Raw genomic sequence first — 23,174 nt, 5'->3', positions numbered from 1 at the left:
CGCATAATTATGCGCCATTTTGCTGATTATGCGGTAAATTCTGCGATCGCATAAACGCATTTTTCTGGAGGGTCTATGTAATGGTGCTTTAAAGCTATCCACAGAGGTCTGTCTGAGGTGTAACGGGAGTTTATTCCACGCCGTCAGCCTGTAGAAGCAGAATGCTGCTTCACAGTGTTTTTTATATTTATGGGCGGTCTAGCCGCCCCTATATGTGAGGTTGGGACATTGACATTTGCTGCACTGTGATAGGCCATCCATTGTACCCCCCCAATTGTACCCCCAATTAGCCACCCATTGTACCCCGCCAAACCCTGCACTGTGCACCCATTGTACACCCCTTCCACCCACAATGGGTTGCCCCTGGCATGACTCTATAGGCTGACTCTATTCAGCACTGTGATTGGCCAGCGAGACACATGATGAAATGAATAACCTATAAATAGGACTATGCACTTAAAAAAAACACATTTCTTTTTAAGTGAGCTTCCATCACTGTGATGACCACTGTTAAATAACAACAGTGACATAGTGCTCCAATTCCACGTGCTGTGATTGGCTAGTGAGACACATGATGACATGAATCTAAAACCACTTTGATGTGACACTAGTATATTTGCCAGACCCAGAGGGACGGCCCTACTTGAGGCTTTGCCCCCTTTCGTCCATACATGGGCAAAAAAGACTGTATGTATAAAAGGGACCTCGGTCTGTCCCTTTCTTCTCCATACATGGGCATAAAAGGGACCTCGGTCTGTCCCTTTCTTCTCCATACATGGGCATAAAAGGGACCTCGGTCTGTCCCTTTCTTCTCCATACATGGGCATAAAAGGGACCTCGGTCTGTCCCTTTCTTCTCCATACATGGGCATAAAAGGGACACAGGTTGACACGTCATGCGAAGTCCGGCGTGATCGGTAGTGCTTCTTATAAAGTACTAGGAATTTATTCTGGGTCTGGCAGAACCAGGTCTCCTGGTCTTGTTAACTTAGATGCTGTCCATTTTGTCAGATTATCCTTGAGATGGTTCTACACCTTCATTGGAATCCAGCTGTGTTTAATTATATATTGATTGGACTTGATTGGAAAAGGCACACACCTGTCTATATAAAACAGTATATCTCATAGTGCATGTCAGAGCAAATGAGAATCATGAGAGACAAGCCTTGAAATTAATAACCTATAAATAGCACCACTTCACACTGGGTGTGATGTTTTATGTCATTGTAGGCACCTCGAGAGAGGTCGGTTTGGAACATATCTAGGCAGGCAGTCAGATGTAGGAAGGTGCCAGACCATTTAGAGCTTTATAAACTAGAAAAAATGTTTTAAAAACAACCGGGAGCCAGTGTAGTGAAGCTAGCACTGGAGTAATATGTTCTCTCATCTTAGTTTTAGTTAAAACTCTGGCTGCCGCATTTTGAACAAGTTGTAATCTGTCAGTTGTTTTCTTTGGCAGGCCAGAGTAGAGTGCGTTGCAGTAATCAAGCCGAGAGAAAACAAAAGTGTGGATCAATGTTTTTGCATCGTCCAACGACAGATAGGCTCTGATTCGCTCTAATTTCTAAGCTGAAAGAAGGCCATCTTGGTAACGTGATTAAAGGCTAGAACACACTGCAAGATATTTGGTCCGATTATGCGGTCGGGGACCTTTTTTTGGCGCTCGCTGAGAAACCCCCGAGCTGACGAAGACTCTGGAGAAGAACCAGCCATAATAGGGCTCGGCGATGCCTTCCGGAGCGTTTCTAGATATCTATAAAGTTTGATATTTGGCTCTAATTTGTAAATTATTTGGTGCCGGAGCTCATGAACCTGTCAGTCCCCCCCCCCCCCCCAGGTATGCCCAACCTTTAAATATATTTTACATACAATTATTTAAATTGATTTAACATAAAATAGCCCCAGAGAGCAAATAACATCACAGGGCTCAATGTTTCCAAGTAAGAAGGAGGAGTTATATGAGGTTCTCTGAGGTTCTCTGAGGTTCTATGAGGTTTATATGAGGTTCTATGAGGTTCTATGAGGTTTATATGAGGTTCTATGATGTTCTATGAGGTTCTATGAGGTTCTATGAGGTTCTGTGAGGTTCTATGAGGTTTATATGAGGTTCTATGAGGTTCTATGAGGTTCTATGATGTTTATATGAGGATCTATGAGGTTCTATGAGGATCTATGAGGTTCTATGAGGTTCTATGAGGTTTATATGAGGTTCTATGAGGTTTATATGAAGTTCTATGAGGTTCTATGAGGTGCTATGATGTTTATATGAGGATCTATGAGGTTCTATGAGGTTCTATAGGTTCTATGAGGTTTATATGAAGTTCTATGAGGTTTATATGAGGTTCTATGAGGTTCTATAATGTTCTATGAGTGTAAGTCTTACTTTGCATTGTTTCCTGTCCAGGTAGAACTGATGCTGACTGATAGCCATCACCCAGATGGTTTTGATGTGAGAATGACTGGCGTACCAGGTGTGGATGAGCAGCCCTGTCTGCCCAAAGGTCCGCTTGGTTACAGCCCTCCTATTGGTTGAAAAACAAAGGTCTGCTAGGTTACTGCCCTCCTATTGGTTAAAAAACAAAGGTCTGCTTGGTTACAGCCCTCCTATTGGTTAAAAAACAACACACACTACATATACACTATATATACACTATACAAATATGTATGTAAATACACTATATCTACACAACAAATACATATTAGCATATCTACACACTTTCACAAGCGTTGTGATTATGTCGGCTAAGTCTATAAGGTTTAAACGACAGAGATACAACATTCATATTAATATTAATAAGTCTATAAGGTTTAAACAACAGAGATACAACATTCATATTAATAAAGGCACAATCATAAAGTAATACATTAACACTAATAAAGCTTTCATCTGTGTGGGTCGTTGACGTCTACTGACCTGTGTGGGTCGTTGACCTCGACAGCAAACTTCTTCTCCCTGAAGTAAAGATTCTCTAATTGTTTCCACTGGTAGAGCTGATGAGACAACATGATATTATTATTATTATTATTATTATTATTATTATTATTATTATTATTATTATTATTATTATTATTATTATAGTAAAGATTCTCTAACTGTTTCCACTGGTAGAGCTGAGGAGACAACATGATATTATTATTATTATTATTATTATTACTATTATTATAGTAAAGATTCTCTAACTGTTTCCACTGGTAGAGCTGATGAGACAAGAAATGCAAAAGAGTGACAAACGCCCACACCAACACCAGAGGAGATCCACTGACCAACACCAGAGGAGATCCACTGACAACACCAGAGGAGATCCACTGACCAACACCAGAGGAGATCCACTGACCAACACCAGAGGAGATCCACTGACCAACACCAGAGGAGATCCACTGACAACACCAGAGGAGATCCACTGACCAACACCAGAGGAGATCCACTGACCAACACCAGAGGAGATCCACTGACCAACACCAGAGGAGATCCACTGACAACACCAGAGGAGATCCACTGACAACGGGTGCATTTCTCCTTTCCGACATGTCGCCTTTCCGACGTTGACGAACCCTATACCTAACCCTAACCGCACGCGGAAGCCACTAGTCGGAGTGGTGAGATGTCGGAATGGAGAGTGAACACCCTGACAACACCAGAGGAGATCCACTGACCAACACCAGAGGAGATCCACTGATCAACACCAGAGGAGATCCACTGATCAACACCAGAGGAGATCCACTGACATCACCAGAGGAGATCCACTGACCAACACCAGAGGAGATCCACTGATCAACACCAGAGGAGATCCACTGACCAACACCAGAGGAGATCCACTGATCAACACCAGAGGAGATCCACTGATCAACACCAGAGGAGATCCACTGACAACACCAGAGGAGATCCACTGACCAACACCAGAGGAGATCCACTGACCAACACCAGAGGAGATCCACTGATCAACACCAGAGGAGATCCACTGAATAGTTTTCATCATGAGTCACATTCAAACACCACACTGGTCTAAACCACAGGCAGATAAAACCATCAGACAGAAACATGAGCTGTCATTATTATATTATACAGTGTCCTGGGCTGACTGAGTCAGAGGATATGCCACCGTACAGGAGAAGATATAAAACATCCAGGTGTTTGCACCATGTCTCACCCCCACCCCACCCCCCCACAACCACCAGGTGACAAAGTACTCAAGTACTTGAGTCAGAGTATAAATAGTCCTGGTCAAACACTATTACTAAACTACAAGTGAAAGTTGCTCTGGCACATTTGTACTTAACTTGAGTTAAAGTACTGGAGTACTGAGTAGAACCATTATAAATAAAGTACTGGAGTACTGAGTAGAACCATTATAAATAAAGTACTGGAGTACTGAGTAGAACCATTATAAATAAAGTACTGGAGTACTGAGTAGAACCATTATAAATAAAGTGCTGGAGTACTGAGTAGAACCATTATAAATAATTATAAATAAAGTGCTGGAGTACTGAGTAGAACCATTGTAAATAAAGTACTGGAGTACTGAGTATAACTGTATTGAACCATTGTAAGAAAAGTACTTCTCTACAGTTCCCTACCTATGTTGAATGTACTTATTGTAAGTCGCTTTGGATAAAAGCGTCTGCTAAATGACTGTAATGTAATGTAATGTAATGTAATGTAAGACACCAGGTGTTGTGTGAGTCACAGTGAGGAGGATCAGTCACTAGAAGCTTTGTGATGAGAAACACAACTTATGCTTTTATACACAGTAAAATGCTCAGTGTTCATTTAACTAAAGGAGTGAATAAATGGAGCTCTTTTATAATATTACAGGTCCACCATACACTGCTATTCCTGTGCCCTATGTCCACCATTATATTATTACATATTATTATTATCACATTATATTATTATTATTATTATTATTACATATTATCATTATCATTATTATTACATTATATTATTACAGGTCCACAATACACTGCTATTCCTGTGCCCTATGTCCACCATTATATTATTACATATTATTATTATTACATTATATCATTATTATTATTACATATTATTATTATCATTATTATTACATTATATTATTACAGGTCCACAATACACTGCTATTCCTGTGCCCTATGTCCACCATTATATTAGTATTACATATTATTATTACATTATATCATTATTATTATTACATATTATTATTATTACATTATATCATTATATTATTACATATTATTATTATTACATTATATCATTATTATTATTACATATTATTATTATCATTATTATTACATTATATTATTACAGGTCCACAATACACTGCTATTCCTGTGCCCTGTACGTATGTCCACCATTGTATTATTGTATAACATAGACATGTTTTAAATCAACATGTTTGTGTTCTTTTAGCTACCATACTGTATGCGTCATAATAATCATGCAACTATAAGAATATAGAATATTAGTTGGGCTAAAACACGTACATAAGTTCAACACCACCTACTTAAGGTAGGGTAAGATTGCAATTATTCAAATAAGAGCAAAATGGGTCTATGTTCTGATAGTGCTCGTTACTATAGAGTGTCCTGTCCTTATAAGGAGTCTCTGTCCATATAAGGAGTCTCCATGTCTCCCCAGCTCTTTATTAAACAGAAAACACATTTTCAGTACTCTCTCCTGATTGGCTTAAATGTTGTCACCTACCTAAAAATGTACTATATTGTGTTTACTAAAGAGCTGGAGAGACCTCTGTGACCCAACACACACTATGTAGCAATGATTACTATCACAATATAGTACTTTAACCTTTTTAACAAAAACATAAAAATCACTTACCCAACCTTTAACATACTGTTGAAACTAACAATTCATTACAAGTCATTTGGAAATGTTTAGAGCAAAAAAAAACTAAAACACACAGAACACGTAGATAAAATAGACACTAGATCTCTACATGTATCTACAGTAGATCTGTATTACAACAGATCATTGATCCTGTGGGTTTAAATCTTACCAGAGGATGTGTCTCACGTCCTGTTGGTGTTTATTTTAACCACATGAAGCTTCTTACTTATTGCTCCACACAAACACATATGTTACACTCCGTCCGATGTTACACTGACACACACACTCTCTCACACACACACACACACACACACACACACACACACACACACACACACACACACACACACACACACACACACACACACACACACACACACACACACACACACACATATTTTCGGTGCATGTCTGTTCACGCTACAAGAACTCTGGAGAACACCCACTTCTACCTCTGATGTCTCCTTACCCTGTCCCCTATCTCCTTACCCTGCCTCCTTAGTCCCGCCTCCCTGTGACATCACAACCTCCCGCCCTCCTCTGATCCCCACAATAAAGTGATTGACAGCCCACTGCTCAGACTGGTGACATTTTAATGACACAAACATTCACTCAATTATTGTTTATCTGTTTAAACATGACAGTATTTATAATAACATGACAGTATTTATAATAACATGACAGTATTTATAATAAAATGTTTATGTAGAGAACACAAGCATGACAGTATTAAAGATGAGTGATTTTGGGTGTTTCTCTCATCAACAAACTAGACCAGCTGGTTCACAGCTCAGTTATTATAACACCTCAGTTATTATAACATCTCAGTTATTATAACATCTCAGTTATTATAACATCTCAGTTATTATAACACATCAGTTATTATAACACCTCAGTTATTATAACACCTCAGTTATTATAACATCTCAGTTATTATAACATCTCAGTTATTATAACACCTCAGTTATTATAACATCTCAGTTATTATAACACATCAGTTATTATAACATCTCAGTTATTATAACATCTCAGTTATTATAACACATCAGTTATTATAACACCTCAGTTATTATAACACCTCAGTTATTATAACATCTCAGTTATTATAACATCTCAGTTATTATAACACATCAGTTATTATAACATCTCAGTTATTATAACACATCAGTTATTATAACACCTCAGTTATTATAACACCTCAGTTATTATAACACCTCAGTTATTATAACATCTCAGTTATTATAACATCTCAGTTATTATAACACATCAGTTATTATAACATCTCAGTTATTATAACATCTCAGTTATTATAACAGCTCAGTTATTATAACACCTCAGTTATTATAACAGCTCAGTTATTATAACATCTCAGTTATTATAACACATCAGTTATTATAACACCTCAGTTATTATAACAGCTCAGTTATTATAACATCTCAGTTATTATAACATCTCAGTTATTATAACATCTCAGTTATTATAACACCTCAGTTATTATAACATCTCAGTTATTATAACATCAGAATTACATAAAAGAATGAATGTCAAAGTGTCATAATATCTAGACAGACACGCTAGACAAGTTAATAGAAAGGTTTCATGATGGCCAAACCTTTGGAACTTCTACAGCACCTCAGAGACAGGGTGCTGTAGCCTCACCTCAGAGACAGGGTGCTTACAGCACCTCAGGGACAGGGTGCTGTAGCATCACCTCAGAGACAGGGTGCTGTAGCCTCACCTCAGAGACAGGGTGCTGTAGCATCACCTCAGAGACAGGGTGCTGTAGCATCACCTCAGAGACAGGGTGCTGTAGCATCACCTCAGAGACAGGGTGCTGTAGCATCACCTCAGAGACAGGGTGCTGTAGCCTCACCTCAGAGACAGGGTGCTTACAGCACCTCAGGGACAGGGTGCTGTAGCCTCACCTCAGAGACAGGGTGCTTACAGCACCTCAGAGACAGGGTGCTGTAGCCTCACCTCAGAGACAGGGTGCTGTAGCATCACCTCAGAGACAGGGTGCTGTAGCATCACCTCAGAGACAGGGTGCTGAAGCATCACCTCAGAGACAGGGTGCTGTAGCATCACCTCAGAGACAGGGTGCTGTAGCCTCACCTCAGAGACAGGGTGCTGTAGCATCACCTCAGAGACAGGGTGCTGTAGCCTCACCTCAGAGACAGGGTGCTGTAGCATCACCTCAGAGACAGGGTGCTGTAGCCTCACCTCAGAGACAGGGTGCTGTAGCATCACCTCAGAGACAGGGTGCTGTAGCCTCACCTCAGAGACAGGGTGCTGTAGCATCACCTCAGAGACAGGGTGCTGTAGCATCACCTCAGAGACAGGGTGCTGTAGCCTCACCTCAGAGACAGGGTGCTTACAGCACCTCAGAGACAGGGTGCTGTAGCATCACCTCAGAGACAGGGTGCTGTAGCCTCACCTCAGAGACAGGGTGCTGTAGCATCACCTCAGAGACAGGGTGCTGTAGCATCACCTCAGAGACAGGGTGCTGTAGCCTCAGGCTACACAAACCCAGCTTCATGCTTTACCCTTACTGACAGAATACAGCTGTGACACCATCACACCTCTATGAGTCATCATGCTATGAGCGCACACACACACACACACACACACACACACACACACACACACACACACACACACACACACACACACACACACACACACACACACACACACACACACACACACACACACACACACACACACACACACACACACACACACACACACACCTCTCTATGAGTCATCATGCTATGAGTGCACGCACACACACGTTTTGTTCAGACATGTGAACCACTGTGAGCCCTAAAGTATAAACAGTGGATCTACAGTATAAACAGTGGATCTACAGTATAAACAGTGGATCTACAGTATAAACAGTGGATCTACAAGCTCACAACATAAACAATGTTTTGTATATGATGACAAGTTGAACTGATCTCACAGTGGATAGAAAGTCATGTTGTTGTTGGAATATGTTGGAATAAATAGACAATTAATGTATTAATAATGTTTACCTTCCTGGGTTTCAGTTTATCTTGTAGATCATATTTATTATAATATTTACCTATAGGTTTCAGTTTATCTTGTAGATCATATTTATTATAATATTTACCTATAGGTTTCAGTTTATCTTGTAGATCATATTGTGTTATAATGTATTTATTATAATATTTATTACAAATGTTTACCGTCCTGGGTTTCAGTTTGTCCTGTAAACCATAGTGTGTTATAATTAATGTATTATAATATTTATTATAATATTTACCTTCCTAGGTTTCAGTTTATCTTGTAGATCATATTTATTATAATAGTTATTATAATATTTATTATAATATTTACCTTCCTAGGTTTCAGTTTATCTTGTAGATCATATTGTCCGATTCCTTTATAGCTGATCCCCAACCACCATGGCATGCCCTGCTTGTCCTGTCAAAATAAAAGCACATTTTCTATCAAAATAAAAGCACATTGTCCTGTCAAAATAAAATCCCCTGTTCTATCAAAATAAAAGCATATTGTCCTGTCAAAATAAAAGCTCCTGTTCTATCAAAATAAAAGCACAGTACAGTACAGTACAGTACGCGAACGGTCTTCTACCGGGCTGTTGAAGGCGCAAGGGGGCGGGGGGCGTGTGGGGAGAGAGTCAGCACACTGAAGTCAAGGCACAGACTACTGTGCTGTTGACAGACAACGGATGCACGCTTATGAGAAACAACAAAAATAAAATCTGGCAAAACAGTTGCGTGCATTAGCGCAAGATTAGGATAAGGAAACATTCAGTCTAAATGTCCTGTTTGCTAATTCACAACTACTGTGCCAGATAATCACCAAGAGAGTAAGAAAAGAAAAAACGATTCAGTCATTCAGTCCAACTTCACTGTAGCCTATAGTAGCCTTTTTATAAATGATATATATATTACGCTGCCCTGAAAGTTTATAATATTTAGAGAAATGTAAAGTTTCAAATACAAAAGTAGTAGTAGTAGTTGCAAATTACTATACATTTAGACTGAATGTTTCCTTTATTCTCGACTTGCGCTAATGCACGCAACTGTTTTGCCAGGATTTATTTTTGTTGTTTCACATAAGCGTGCATCCGTCTGTCAACAAGTAACAACACAGTAACAGTCAACACTAGTCTGTGCCTTGACTTCAGTGCGCTGACTCTCTCCCCACATGCCCCCCGCCCCCTTGCGCCTTCAACAGCCCGGTAGAAGACTGTTCGCGTACAGTACAGTACAGTATATACATACCTTAACCTCATAGTAATGGACTCCATATGTAGGCAGTGATTCCACTAAAGTTAAATACCTGAAAAAGAAACACAATGATGGACGGACAAACAGGGGCAAAAACATACTCTCCACCCGTCTGTCTGTCTGTCTGTCTGTCTGTCTGTCTGTCTGTCTGTCTGTCTGTCTGCTGTATCAATTTGCATCACATACACGCACACTCCACCTCGAAGTGTTCACACCGGCCTCAAGGTGGCGCTATACCAAGCCTCTTTACGTTTTAGCCTATAACTCTAAAGGCCAAACACTTTTCTAATTACTCCTCTACTGATTCTTTTGTAAAACTCACACAGATTGGTTCAACATTAACTTAGTTAGTTGAGCAAAAACAGCCTAATCTACAACATCTACAACATCTACAACATCTACAACATCTACAACATCTACAACACATGTGCTGTGAGCTTGTAGATCGGCTATTTTCACCTGACATGATGTGCAACCAAGTGTATACAGTATATCAGGCTTTTAAAGATTCCTTTACACCACAGTGGATCATAGTGATCTACTGATTCTTTACACCACAGTGGATCATTGTGATCTACTGATTCTTTACACCACAGTGGATTATAGTGATCTACTGATTCTTTACACCACAGTGGATCATAGTGATCTACTGATTCTTTACACCACAGTGGATCATAGTGATCTACTGATTCTTTACACCACAGTGGATCATAGTGATCTACTGATTCTTCACACCACAGTGGATCATAGTGATCTACTGATTCTTTACACTACAGTGGATCATAGTGATCTACTGATTCTTCACACCACAGTGGATCATAGTGATCTACTGATTCTTTACACCACAGTGGATCAACTACAGTGGATCATATTGATCTACTGATTCTTTACACTACAGTGGATCATAGTGATCTACTGATTCTTTACACTACAGTGGATCATAGTGATCTACTGATTCTTTACACTACAGTGGATCATAGTGATCTACTGATTCTTTACACTACAGTGGATCATAGTGATCTACTGATTCTTTACACCACAGTGGATCATATAGTGATCTACTGATTCTTTACACCACAGTGGATCATAGTGATCTACTGATTCTTTACACTACAGTGGATCATAGTGATCTACTGATTCTTTACACCACAGTGGATCATATAGTGATCTACTGATTCTTTACACTATTGGTTCTCAAAGTGGGGTCCGGGGACCCAAGGGGTACTTGAGGGGGTTCCAGGGGGTCCCCAGCTAAATGATGGACAGGAACCAAATGGACCCTTATGGTTCTGTAACTCTGAGTGTACAAATGGAACCAAATGGACCCTAACGGGTCCATTTGGTTCCATTTGTACACTCTCAGAGTTAAATCAACATAGATTTTACAATATAAATTGGGGTCCCAGAGATAGAAATGTCATTAAATGGGGGTCCGTAGCCCTAATGCATGTCAAACTGGGGGTCCTTGAAATTAAAATGGTTGAGAATCACTGCTAGAGCTGTAAAAAAAATCTTCTCTTATGGGGGTCCCTGGCATATCTTTTCTAATGGGGGTCCCCAGGCTAATACGTGTCCATTTGGGCGTCCTTGACATGAAACAGTTTGAGAACCTCTGCTTTACACTACAGTGTATTATAATGATAATGATTCACTGGGCAGACATGAACACCAATATGGATTTTTATCATACAGTGAGAGAGAGAGAGAATGAGAGAGTGAGCATGAGAGAGAGAAAGAGAGAGAGAGAGAGAGAGAGAGAGAGAGAGAGAGAGAGAGAGAGAGAGAGAGAGAGAGAGAGAGAGAGAGAGAGTGAGCATGAGAGAGAGAGAGAGAGAGAGAGAGAGGGGGGGGCAGAGAGAGGTAGAGAGAGAATGAGAGAGTGAGCACGAGAGAGAGAGGGGGGGGGGCAGAGAGAGGTAGAGAGAGAATGTGAGCATGGAGCCAGAAGACATGATCAGGCTGGTAGAGCAGAAGAAGAAGAACATGATCAGGCTGGTAGAGCAGAAGAAGAAGAACATTTACGAGTCTGAAATCAGCCTGAGTGTCTTTTATCTGAAGACTGAGACAGAGCAGCAATACTCACTGTAGATAAATATTCACTTTAAGATGGATAATATGAATAATTACTAATAATAATAATACTCACTGTAGATAAATGTTCACTTTAAGATGGATAATATGAATAATTACTAATAATAATAATACTCACTGTACGATGGCTTGTCCTCTGGATACTCCTTTAAGCTGCTTGTAGAACTCGATCACTCTGTCCTCACTGAAGCAACACATGAATATAATAATAATAACTAGAAACAGTTTAGTGTGGGCCAGCAATGTTCAGAATTCACCATTCGACCAAAATCGGACGGGTCCGTCTTGATCACTTAAAGAGTGAGTCACTAAGAGATAATATGTACCAATTTGCATGATGTTTGGACAACATTTGTAGGAGAATTTTTGCACAGTGTAACATTACTGTAAAAATGAATGAATAAACAATGATACTGTAGCAACATTAATAAACGGTACTCTGGTGTGTGAAACTAGAGAACAATGCCTATAGCCAGGCCAATCGAAACCTCTATGCAAATGCTGGACATGAATGCCGGCCTGTGTCTACATTATATATGACATACACATTTTACATACCAGTAAGCCAGAGATGGATGTTCTTTTAACACCTTGGTAGGAAGAGTTGGCAGTTTCTTTAAGTCACATCTGGTTGTTTCATCACTGTGACACAAACATAAACATAAACATAACATCATAACGCCATTCATCCATCCCAGTTACAACCATGTTACAGTAAGTACAGTAAACAGCTCTACAGACACACTAACTCATGGATTATTGAAAACAAATTGGCTTCTTGTCCTGTTTGTTTTTAAAATACCTTTAATTAATGTTGTTGTTAAATACCTTTAATTAATGAATGTTGTTAAATACCTTTAATTAATGAATGTTGTTAAATACCTTTAATTAATGAATGTTGTTAAATACCTTTAATTAATGTTGTTGTTAAATCCTTTAATTAATGTTGTTGTTAAATACCTTTAATTAATGTTGTTGTTAAATACCTTTAATTAATGTTGTTGTTAAATACCTTTAATTAATGTTGTTGTTAAATACCTTTAATTAATGTTGTTGTTAAATACCTTTAATTAATGTTGTTGTTAATAAACCTTTAATTAATGTTGTTGTTAAATACCTTTAATTAATGTTGTTGTTAAATACCTTTAATTAATGTTGTTGTTAAATACCTTTAATTAATGTTGTTGTTAAATACGTTTAATTAATGAATGTTGTTAAATACGTTTAATTAATGTTGTTGTTAAATACCTTTAATTAATGTTGTTGTTAAATACATTTAATTAATGTTGTTGTTAAATACGTTTAATTACTGTTGTTGTTAAATACCTTTAATTAATGTTGTTGTTAAATACATTTAATTAATGTTGTTGTTAAATACCTTTAATTAATGAATGTTGTTAAATACCTTTAATTCATGTTGTTGTTAATAAACCTTTAATTAATGTTGTTGTTAAATACCTTTAATTAATGTTGTTGTTAAATACCTTTAATTAATGTTGTTGTTAAATACCTTTAATTAATGAATGTTTATTTTAGAAGGTTGAAAGCTGTTACCTTGTGTAATCTCCTTTTGCCTCCTGTTGACAAAAACAACAAAACATTAAATACATGTTCATTATTTTTGACTGTGTGTGATGCCAGAGTGTGTTCTAGACAACTATAGCTCTACAAACTCTATTTTACTAAAACATGTTATTTAATACAAGCTTTTAAAAAGTTAGACTACAGTTATTGCTGTATTCATTATTGTACAGATATTATTATAATATATTATTTTTATTATTATCATTATTATATTCATGCTGAACAGTGACCTCTGACCTGTAAGGCGTTGGCAGCTAATCTGAAGACATTCTCACTTTCCACCTCGATGTTCCCCTAGGAGACATTAAACACATGTTACATAAACATTAAACATGTTACATAAACATGTCAAATAAAATAAAATCAGACAATATAGAACATCACCAAACCCAGAACTGTTTATTTTTTTTTAATACAAATTTCAACTTCCTGTTGATTTTGCAATGTTTTTATTAAGAAGAATACCTGGACTGGATCGTCGGATCCGGATCCGGATCTTCAAATAGTAAAATCAACAGGAAGTTAACATTTGTATTAAAAAAAAAACAGTGCTGGGTTTGGTGATGTTCTACGTATATTGTCTGAATCAGCTTTGTTTGTGTTTGTTTATGTGCTAAAAGAGCGACTTTGAGATCTGTTTCAGCGTACAATGCAAGTCAATTAGGAGCATTAGCATTATCAATTTCTAATCAATGGAGCAATTATTTTATTTTTTTATATAACTTAAAAGGTGGATTTTATTGTCCACCTTTGGAGTTCCATCATGGCAAGGTTATTGTTAAAGGGTCTAGCCCTTTAACAATAACAACAACACAAACAACACAAACAACACAAACAACACAAACAGCACACTCACATTGTAAACAGCAGACTTCGCGTTCAGGAAGAATAACTCCACAGTAATGACGTCTTTAAGCTGTGTGATGTTTTCTATGTAAAACCTGTAAATAAAAACAAGAGGACATTTTAAGGGTGTTAAAGGGGTAGTTCTTTGTCTCATTCATAAGACAATAATTTGATGATCGGCAGTGGTTCCGGTAGGAGACACAAAGAGTCTCCTTTGTGTCTCCTACCGGAACTGCTGCCTACCTATCAAATTATTGGCTTATGAATGAGACAAAAACTAAAAAATATCCATGAATTAAAATCTCCATGGAGTGACTAACTAAACATTATTAGTGACTATTTTACACACAAGTCATTTGTTTTCTTCACCACTTTAAACCCTAAAGTATATATAAGAACTTTAAACCATAAAGTATATACAAGAACTTTAAACCATAAAGTATATATAAGAACTTTAAACCATAAAGTACACTACTCTTCTTATATATTATACTAAAGGTCCGGGCGCCCGCCGCACGGGGCTCTAGCGAGGTCACGCTTATTTTGGGGTACCAGAATCGTGGGATAAAAATTTCCTGTGAAACATGGCAGACCCCTTCGGCTGGTTTTTGTTTTTTTCATGAAGGTGGTTGCTTGTTTCTGGCGCACGTCTGGCAACACTTATATCTGCCAGGGGGTCCGGGGACCTGGGAGTGTTGGGACCACTGCGGACCCCCGTGAAACATGGCCGACCCCTTCGACTGGTTTTTGTTTTTTGGGGACATTGTGGGGACATTGTGGGGACATTACACAATGGGCTGCGTGGTGTTGTGTGTTGTTGTGTTGTTGTGTGTTGTTGTGGGGACATTACGTGGTGTTGGTTGTCTTTGGGATGTACATGGCACGTGAATGACGGACATATTACCATGAGTGTGGTGTGATAGAGACATGACTAAAGTGAAAGCAAGGGCGTGGGTCGAACAAAAAGGTAAGCAAGAGGGGGGGGGGGGGGGGTTGAAGGGGGGGTTGAAGCGAAGGACACGCTTCTGTTGTGTTGTTGTTGTTGTGGCGATGGAGAGATTTCAATGGCCGCCGCTTCGTGTTGTTTGGGCTATGGCCGTCGGCGTTCGGTGGTGCGCGCGGTAAACGGTGCCAAAGTGTTTCCCCGTCCGTTGTGGTCGTAATGTGGTGAGTAGAATGAATTATGTTCCGTGGAGGCAAATGTGTCGTGACCAATGAGAAGTACCCTACGCCATGTGTAGTGACCAATGAGAAGTACCCTACGCCATGTGTAGTGACCAATGAGAAGTACCCTACGCCATGTGTAGTGACCAATGAGAAGTACCCTACGCCATGTGTAGTGACCAATGAGAAGTACCCTACGCCATGTGTAGTGACCAATGAGAAGTACCCTACGCCATGTGTAGTGACCAATGAGAAGTACCCTACGCCATGTGTAGTGACCAATGAGAAGTACCCTACGCCATGTGTAGTGACCAATGAGAAGTACCCTACGCCATGTGTAGTGACCAATGAGAAGTACCCTACGCCATGTGTAGTGACCAATGAGAAGTACCCTACGCCATGTGTAGTGACCAATGAGAAGTACCCTACGCCATGTGTAGTGACCAATGAGAAGTACCCTACGCCACCCGTACATTCAGCGTGCACGTTGTGGCTGGTGTTGTGCTGACATGTGATGTATAGGTGTTGTGTTTAGGGGTATGGCGTCACCTTTATATAGGTAGATAAGAACTTTATACCATAAAGTATATATAAGAACCTTTATATAGGTAGATAAGAACTTTAAACCATAAAGTATATATAAGAACCTTTATATAGGTAGATAAGAACTTTAAACCATAAAGTATATATAAGAACCTTTATATAGGTAGATAAGAACTTTAAACCATAAAGTATATATAAGAACCTTTATATAGGTAGAACTTTAAACCATAAAGTATATATAAGAACCTTTATATAGGTAGATAAGAACTTTAAACCATAAAGTATATATAAGAACCTTTACCTGACCAGGAAGTTGAGGGCGATAGGCCCCGCCTTCTTGGAGAAATCATGATCCAGAACCCTGCGGTCTAATTGTAACCATTTACACTGACCACTACACACACACACACACACACACACACACACACACACACACACACACACACACACACACACACACACACACACACACACACACACACACACACACACACACACACACACACACACGTTTGTATTACTATTCTTGTGAGGACATCAACGATTGAAGACAATATGAATGGCATTTATTCTTTAACTTCCATTTTTTACCATAATAATAATAATAATGCCGAACAATAGCCCTGGGTTTACAGATTGGCTAATCCCTCTAATCCCTAAATCTAACATGTCTAACCCTGACACACACACACACACACACACACACACACACACACACACACACACACACACACACACACACACACACACACACACACACTACTTACTTGTCGTCTGTAAATGTTAATCCAAAGAATTCTTTCTCTTTCAGGTTAAAATGTGAAGAAACCAAATCCAGCAGCTCATGAGACAGAAGCTTTGGCTGTGGAATAAATATGAATATTATTATTATTACTAGAGAGATGGAAGAAATATTAATATTATCATCATTATCTAGAGAGATGGAAGACATATTCATATTATTATTATTACTAGAGAGATGGAAGAAATATTAATATTATCATCATTATCTAGAGAGATGGAATAAATATTAATATTATTATTATTACTAGAGAGATGGAAGAAATATTAATATTATTATTATTACTAGAGAGATGGAAGAAATATAAATATTATCATCATTACTAGAGAGATGGAAGAAATATTAATAGTATTATTATTACTAGAGAGATGGAAGAAATATAAATATTATCATCATTACTAGAGAGATGGAAGAAATATAAATATTATCATCATTACTAGAGAGATGGAAGAAATATTAATAATATTATTAGAGAGATGGAAGAAATATAAATATTATCATCATTACTAGAGAGATGGAAGAAATATTAATAATATTATTAGAGAGATGGAAGAAATATAAATATTATCATCATTACTAGAGAGATGGAAGAAATATAAATATTATCATCATTACTAGAGAGATGGAAGAAATATAAATATTATCGTCATTACTAGAGAGATGGAAGAAAGCATTTCATCCTAATATTAATAGAAGAGTTCAGACTCACTCAGTAAAGTGACTGAATAAGTAATCAAATGGCAGGTGTGGGGAATTGGACAGGTGTGGGGGATTTGCCAATTTGAGTTTAGGCTGGGGGTTGCCATGGCAATCTATTGACTCATATGTGTTAAAGGTTCTGGACAACCGCCTATACTAACTTCATAAATATGTATGGCGTTATTAATTATGTTATTTTCATTGTACCTGAACCATGTAATATGTATGGAGTTATTAATTATGTGTAAATATGTATAGAGTTATTCATTATGTGTAAATATGTATAGAGTTATTAAATATTACCTGAACCAGCAGCTCCAGCGTTCTGTCATCCAGTAGATGAACCTGACAGATCCTTCCCTCTGTCATCTGAACACAAACATTTATTAATATCATATTTCCTCTGTCATCTGAACACAAACATTTATTAATATCATATTTCCTCTGTCATCTGAACACAAACATTTATTAATATCATATTTCCTCTGTCATCTGAACACAAACATTTATTAATATCATATTTCCTCTGTCATCTGAACACAAACATTTATTAATATCATATTTCCTCTGTCATCTGAACACAAACATTTATTAATATCATATTTCCTCTGTCATCTGATAGACAAACAAACAAACATGTTACAATGTATCATGTATCAGACACGCTTTATCCAGAGAGACATACATAGAATACATAGAGACAGTGTAGTGTCTCAGTAAACTATAGGATCATAGAATACAGAGACAGTGTAGTGTCTCAGTAAACTATAGGATCATAGAATACAGAGAGACAGTGTAGTGTCTCAGTAAACTATAGGATCATAGAATACAGAGACAGTGTAGTGTCTCAGTAAACTATAGGATCATAGAATACAGAGACAGTGTAGTGTCTCAGTAAACTATAGGATCATAGAATACAGAGACAGTGTAGTGTCTCAGTAAACTATAGGATCATAGAATACATAGAGACAGTGTAGTGTCTCAGTAAACTATAGGATCATAGAATACAGAGACAGTGTAGTGTCTCAGTAAACTATAGGATCATAGAATACAGAGACAGTGTAGTGTCTCAGTAAACTATAGGATCACAGGCATCAGTCTAAACAATATAAATAACATATTAACTTTCCATAAGACTGTATGGTGGTCATAACTAGGTCAAGTGCTAAAAGCTATAAGAGTCTGAAGAGGTGAAGAGTAGAGTCTTCAGTCTGAAAATATACAAACTATAAGCTCACAACAGTCTTACAGGTCAGTGACTCTGAGATTGTACAAACTAGAAGCTCGCCCCCGCTACGCGGGGGCTCGCGTCTAGCCCGCGGCCACGCCCACGTAGCGCCCGCGGCCACTTGGCAACTCATATAAGTGGCGTAGCGTCATGAGGGTCAGTGGGGCCGTGGCTCGGTCAGTGAAGACCCTGTAGTGCGGATGATATGTGGCATAGAGGGGCAGATTGTAAATCCCCAGAGGAAACATCCGTGGGCTACCATTGGTTCAGCGATGTGTGCGGTCGCCCTGCGGCCCCTCCTCCTCCACCAATGTGCAGTATTGAGAGCCCTGACGTCACAACAATTGGAGCGATGGGCACTGCACTGTGGTTGGTTAGGGTACACCTAGGGCCCAGGTAGAACCCAGTTAAAGCCTGCATGGGCAAACCCAGGTAGGACCCGCATTGGTCCCACATAAACATGGGTAGTTGGGGCCCACCTAAGGGCCAGGTAGAAGCTACTTATAGCCTGCATGGGCATCGCAGTTGGGACTGAAGTGGATGCCGCTGACATTGCTGACATGGGGTCCATATGGTTTAGCCCACCTTGAAACCATATGGGAACTACGCTGGCATGCTGGCTGTAATGCAAACGCTGCATCATACCTGCAGTGTGTAGTTTGATGTTGTGTGTGTAGCAGATATACCTGCAGTGTGTAGATCAATGTCCATATGAAAGTCAATGCCCAGCAGTGTTTTTTTTCCCCAGCAGAGTTTCTAGTGTCTCTGTCTCTCTCTGGAAGAGGTTGCACATGAACTCTGCAGCCGCACTGAGGCGCTCCAACACAAACACTCTGACATTAAGCTGCTTCACACAACAAACATCAGCACGACGCTGCTGTTTGCCCAAAAGACACAATATCTCCTCTCCCACCGACGTCATGTGTTCATTTATCGACAGCCGTACAGACTCCTTTTGACACATTTGACCTCGTTTATCCAGCTCTCACTGACTCATCGGGCTGTTATTTTGCTGCGATCAAGTCAACGATGTGAGAGATTAGCTATCACAGACGGACGGACAGGGGGTGAAACATAGTCTTGCGCCATGCCTTTCGGCCTGGCGGAGACAATAAAAAAAGGAAAGTAAAGGAAATGAGCATTTCTGCAACAAAAGTAGTCAACAAACTATACTATGAAAACATGGGCCACATTGTCAAAGAATGTAAGAAAGAGGCAGTCATGTAGAAAATAGCCGATCTACAAGCTTACAAAGCCTCTCAACGTGAGGCGTTTTGAGCTTGTAGATCGGCTATTTTCACAATATGTACTTGTGGAACGGAGTCAAACAGAATGGGGGGGTCCCCAGATCAAGTACGTTTATTTGGGGGGGGGGGGCGTGAAAGGGTTGATAAGCACTGCTGTAATCGGAGCGAAATTATCTGAAATTACTACATGACCATAATGCAGCCTAACATGCGTTGCACGGGGCGGTCCTGCCATTACGTTAGTTACTGTAGTTGCTGTGGAGCTACATAGTTCTCCAGAAGACACACACAAACATACACCATCTACAATGGACTAACTGAGCAGCAATATTGACATTCACCACACGAACGTGCATTGTTGACAAAGTGATTGCACAGCCGCTGCAGGCATGACAACCACGTTAGCGTTAGCGACATGGCAGCTATCACAGCGCCCTGTCCGTCGTCGCTGGGACTAACTGTGATGGCTACACTGCTGTCAGCAGTAACAGCAAGCTGTCTGCGATGCCATTGTCTGGAGACTGCTCTTAGCGTGACACGACCAATGAGAGTGAGCGCTGTAGTTGTTGCTAAGATACGGTGGCGTCTCTGCCCCATAGCTTGTAGATCTCTCACGCATGATTGGCGTAGGCTGCGTTGCCAGGTCTGACTGTTTGTATAAGCGATTTTGGGCTTATTTGGGTGCACTTTTGGGCTCGTTTCCATGGACCACGGCAGCGCTTATTTCTTTCCCGTGACCGATGTGGCAAAAAAAGTGCAAAACGAACCATCCGGAAGTAAATTGCGAGATGAAATATATAGCACTTTTTGATTATTAGAGAAGGAGACACATGTGAAGGTTGAAAATGAAAGGTAGGAGATTATATAGTTTTTCATGAGGGATTTTTGTAGCAAGTTGTGAGAGAATTGGGCCACTCCTGTGGGCGGGGGGCTGATTAGAACCATTGGGGTTTCAAAGGAGACGCTCTCTGTTTGAGTGATAAGAATTGGGCCACTCCTGTGGGCGGGGGGCTGATTAGAACCATTGGGGTTTCAAAGGAGACGCTCTCTGTTTGAGTGATAAGATGGAACCACATTGGACCCTTATGAAACGTTGTGAGCTTACAGATCTGATATTTTTGTCTAGTGTGGTTCAGGTGGTTAAACGTGGTTGCAGTTACCTCTCCCTGTCAGCAGAGGGAGACAACACTAATAAAAGTTATAGAGGGTCAAACTGGAAACACTCTGCTACAGTGGGTAGCAGAGTGGGTCTCAAAGTGTGGTCCAGGGACCCTCATGGGTCCTTGAGGGGTTGCAAATGGACCCTTATGGGTGTGTGACTCTGAGAGTGTACCAATGGAACCAACTTAGGGTCCATTTGGTTCTCAACCTGTGATGGGTGGTCAGATGGGGGTCAGATGGGTGGTCAGATGGGGGGTCAGATGGGGGTCAGATGGGGGTCAGGTGTGTGGGCCCTGGCACACAGGTTGAGAAGCTTCTCTCTGCAGTGACTCATCATCACATACAGGAAACCTGACATCATCATCACCCCTTAGCAGAGAGACAGGTGAAGCAGGGACCCCTTAGCAGAGAGACAGATGAAGCAGGGACCCCTTAGCAGAGAGACAGGTGAAGCAGGGACCCCTTAGCAGAGAGACAGGTGAAGCAGGGACCCCTTAGCAGAGAGACAGGTGAAGCAGGGACCCCTGAACGACCTAAGAATAAATGCCACCCTTTTTCACATTGGCCCGTTATAGCGCCACCAGGAGGCCACAATAACGTACCTGACCTGGTGGAGACCTGTACTTTTTCTAGCTGCCTCTGAGATTTAGTGCAGTAGAAGTAATAAGTAATAAGTACAAAACAAGAAAAGGAAAACAATGTAAATACTCCACTAAAGTAAATGTGACCTTATAGTACTCGAGTAAATGTACTTAGTTACTTCCCAGCACTGAGAGAGGTTGTATTAAAGCTTTACTCAGTGATCTTCATGTATTAAAGCTTTACTCAGTGATCTTCATGTATTAAAGCTTTACTCAGTGATCTTCATGCCTCCAGAGAGACGTTCAGGGTTGAATTTAAAGTCATTTCATGAGCTTTTTCCCTTAGAGCGTTTTAACGTCTAAAAATAAACCGCCGTCTATAAAAAGCCACGTTTAACCCTCTGAACCCCGTTCTGCACGAGGACAAACATCCTGCAAATACATGCTTTAGAGGTGACTAAAGGAGGCTGGCCAAGCACAGAGCCCTGTGGGACTCTGGTCAACTAAGTAAACAACAAGGTTTAAAGGAGGAAAAATTATTACTAAATCCTGCCCGAAAAAAATAATCAAAAAAACACGCCCAATCGAAAAATATCCCTTTAAGTAAAACATGTGAATACTGACGTTTAGCATCATGTGTAACTTTACTGCTCTTCCTCTTCCTCTCATCTTGACAGGAAGAGGAAGACACTAAACTGTCAGGTTGTAACTGATGAGGATTCTCTTTTGTTCTTTATTTAAGGAACGCTTTGACCCCCTGAAAGGTGCCGTAGGAGACCCCGTTTCCTCTTTCTGGTAGAGATGCTTCCAGATGAAACAACAGTCATAATAAAACAATAGAATGAAACAACAGTCTGTCTGGTCAGCTGGTGAAAGCATGAATCATGGTTAACAGGATATCCTGTCCAGTATCAGAGGTTCCTCCAACATGCTGTCATCAACTCAGTCTGTTTATGTGTGTCTGCACTGTGGTGGGAAAATAACTCACTTTTCTTTTAAAAGTAAAAGTATCAATACTGCAATGTAGAAATACTCTGTTCCAAGTAAAAGTCCGGAATTCAAAATGTACTTGGGTAAAAGTACAAAAGTATTGCCATTAAAATGTACTTAAAGTACCAAAGGTAAAAG

General features: G+C 39.6%; 1 protein-coding gene across 1 annotated transcript in view; it reads right to left on the bottom strand.

Moving 5' to 3' along the window:
* The window catches only part of LOC311052898 (FERM domain-containing protein 4B-like), a gene marked incomplete at its 5' end in the record, with an annotated part of 35,876 nt that extends 17,678 nt beyond the window's left edge, over positions 1-18,198 (bottom strand). The window contains 12 exons of the mRNA XM_084068197.1: positions 2,383-2,521; positions 2,914-2,990; positions 9,181-9,267; positions 10,095-10,152; positions 12,310-12,375; positions 12,750-12,833; positions 13,746-13,768; positions 14,013-14,069; positions 14,632-14,716; positions 16,630-16,722; positions 17,096-17,190; positions 18,133-18,198. Of these exons, the coding sequence (XP_083924323.1) occupies positions 2,383-2,521; positions 2,914-2,990; positions 9,181-9,267; positions 10,095-10,152; positions 12,310-12,375; positions 12,750-12,833; positions 13,746-13,768; positions 14,013-14,069; positions 14,632-14,716; positions 16,630-16,722; positions 17,096-17,190; positions 18,133-18,198 (930 nt within the window). The remainder of the gene's footprint in view (positions 1-2,382; positions 2,522-2,913; positions 2,991-9,180; positions 9,268-10,094; positions 10,153-12,309; positions 12,376-12,749; positions 12,834-13,745; positions 13,769-14,012; positions 14,070-14,631; positions 14,717-16,629; positions 16,723-17,095; positions 17,191-18,132) is intronic.
* Positions 18,199-23,174: the final 4,976 nt, after the last annotated feature.

The sequence above is a fragment of the Gymnoscopelus microlampas genome (genome assembly GCF_963454915.1).
Source record: "Gymnoscopelus microlampas genome assembly, chromosome: 10".
Classification (NCBI taxonomy): domain Eukaryota; kingdom Metazoa; phylum Chordata; class Actinopteri; order Myctophiformes; family Myctophidae; genus Gymnoscopelus; species Gymnoscopelus microlampas.
This window is presented reverse-complemented; position numbering and strand designations above follow the sequence as displayed.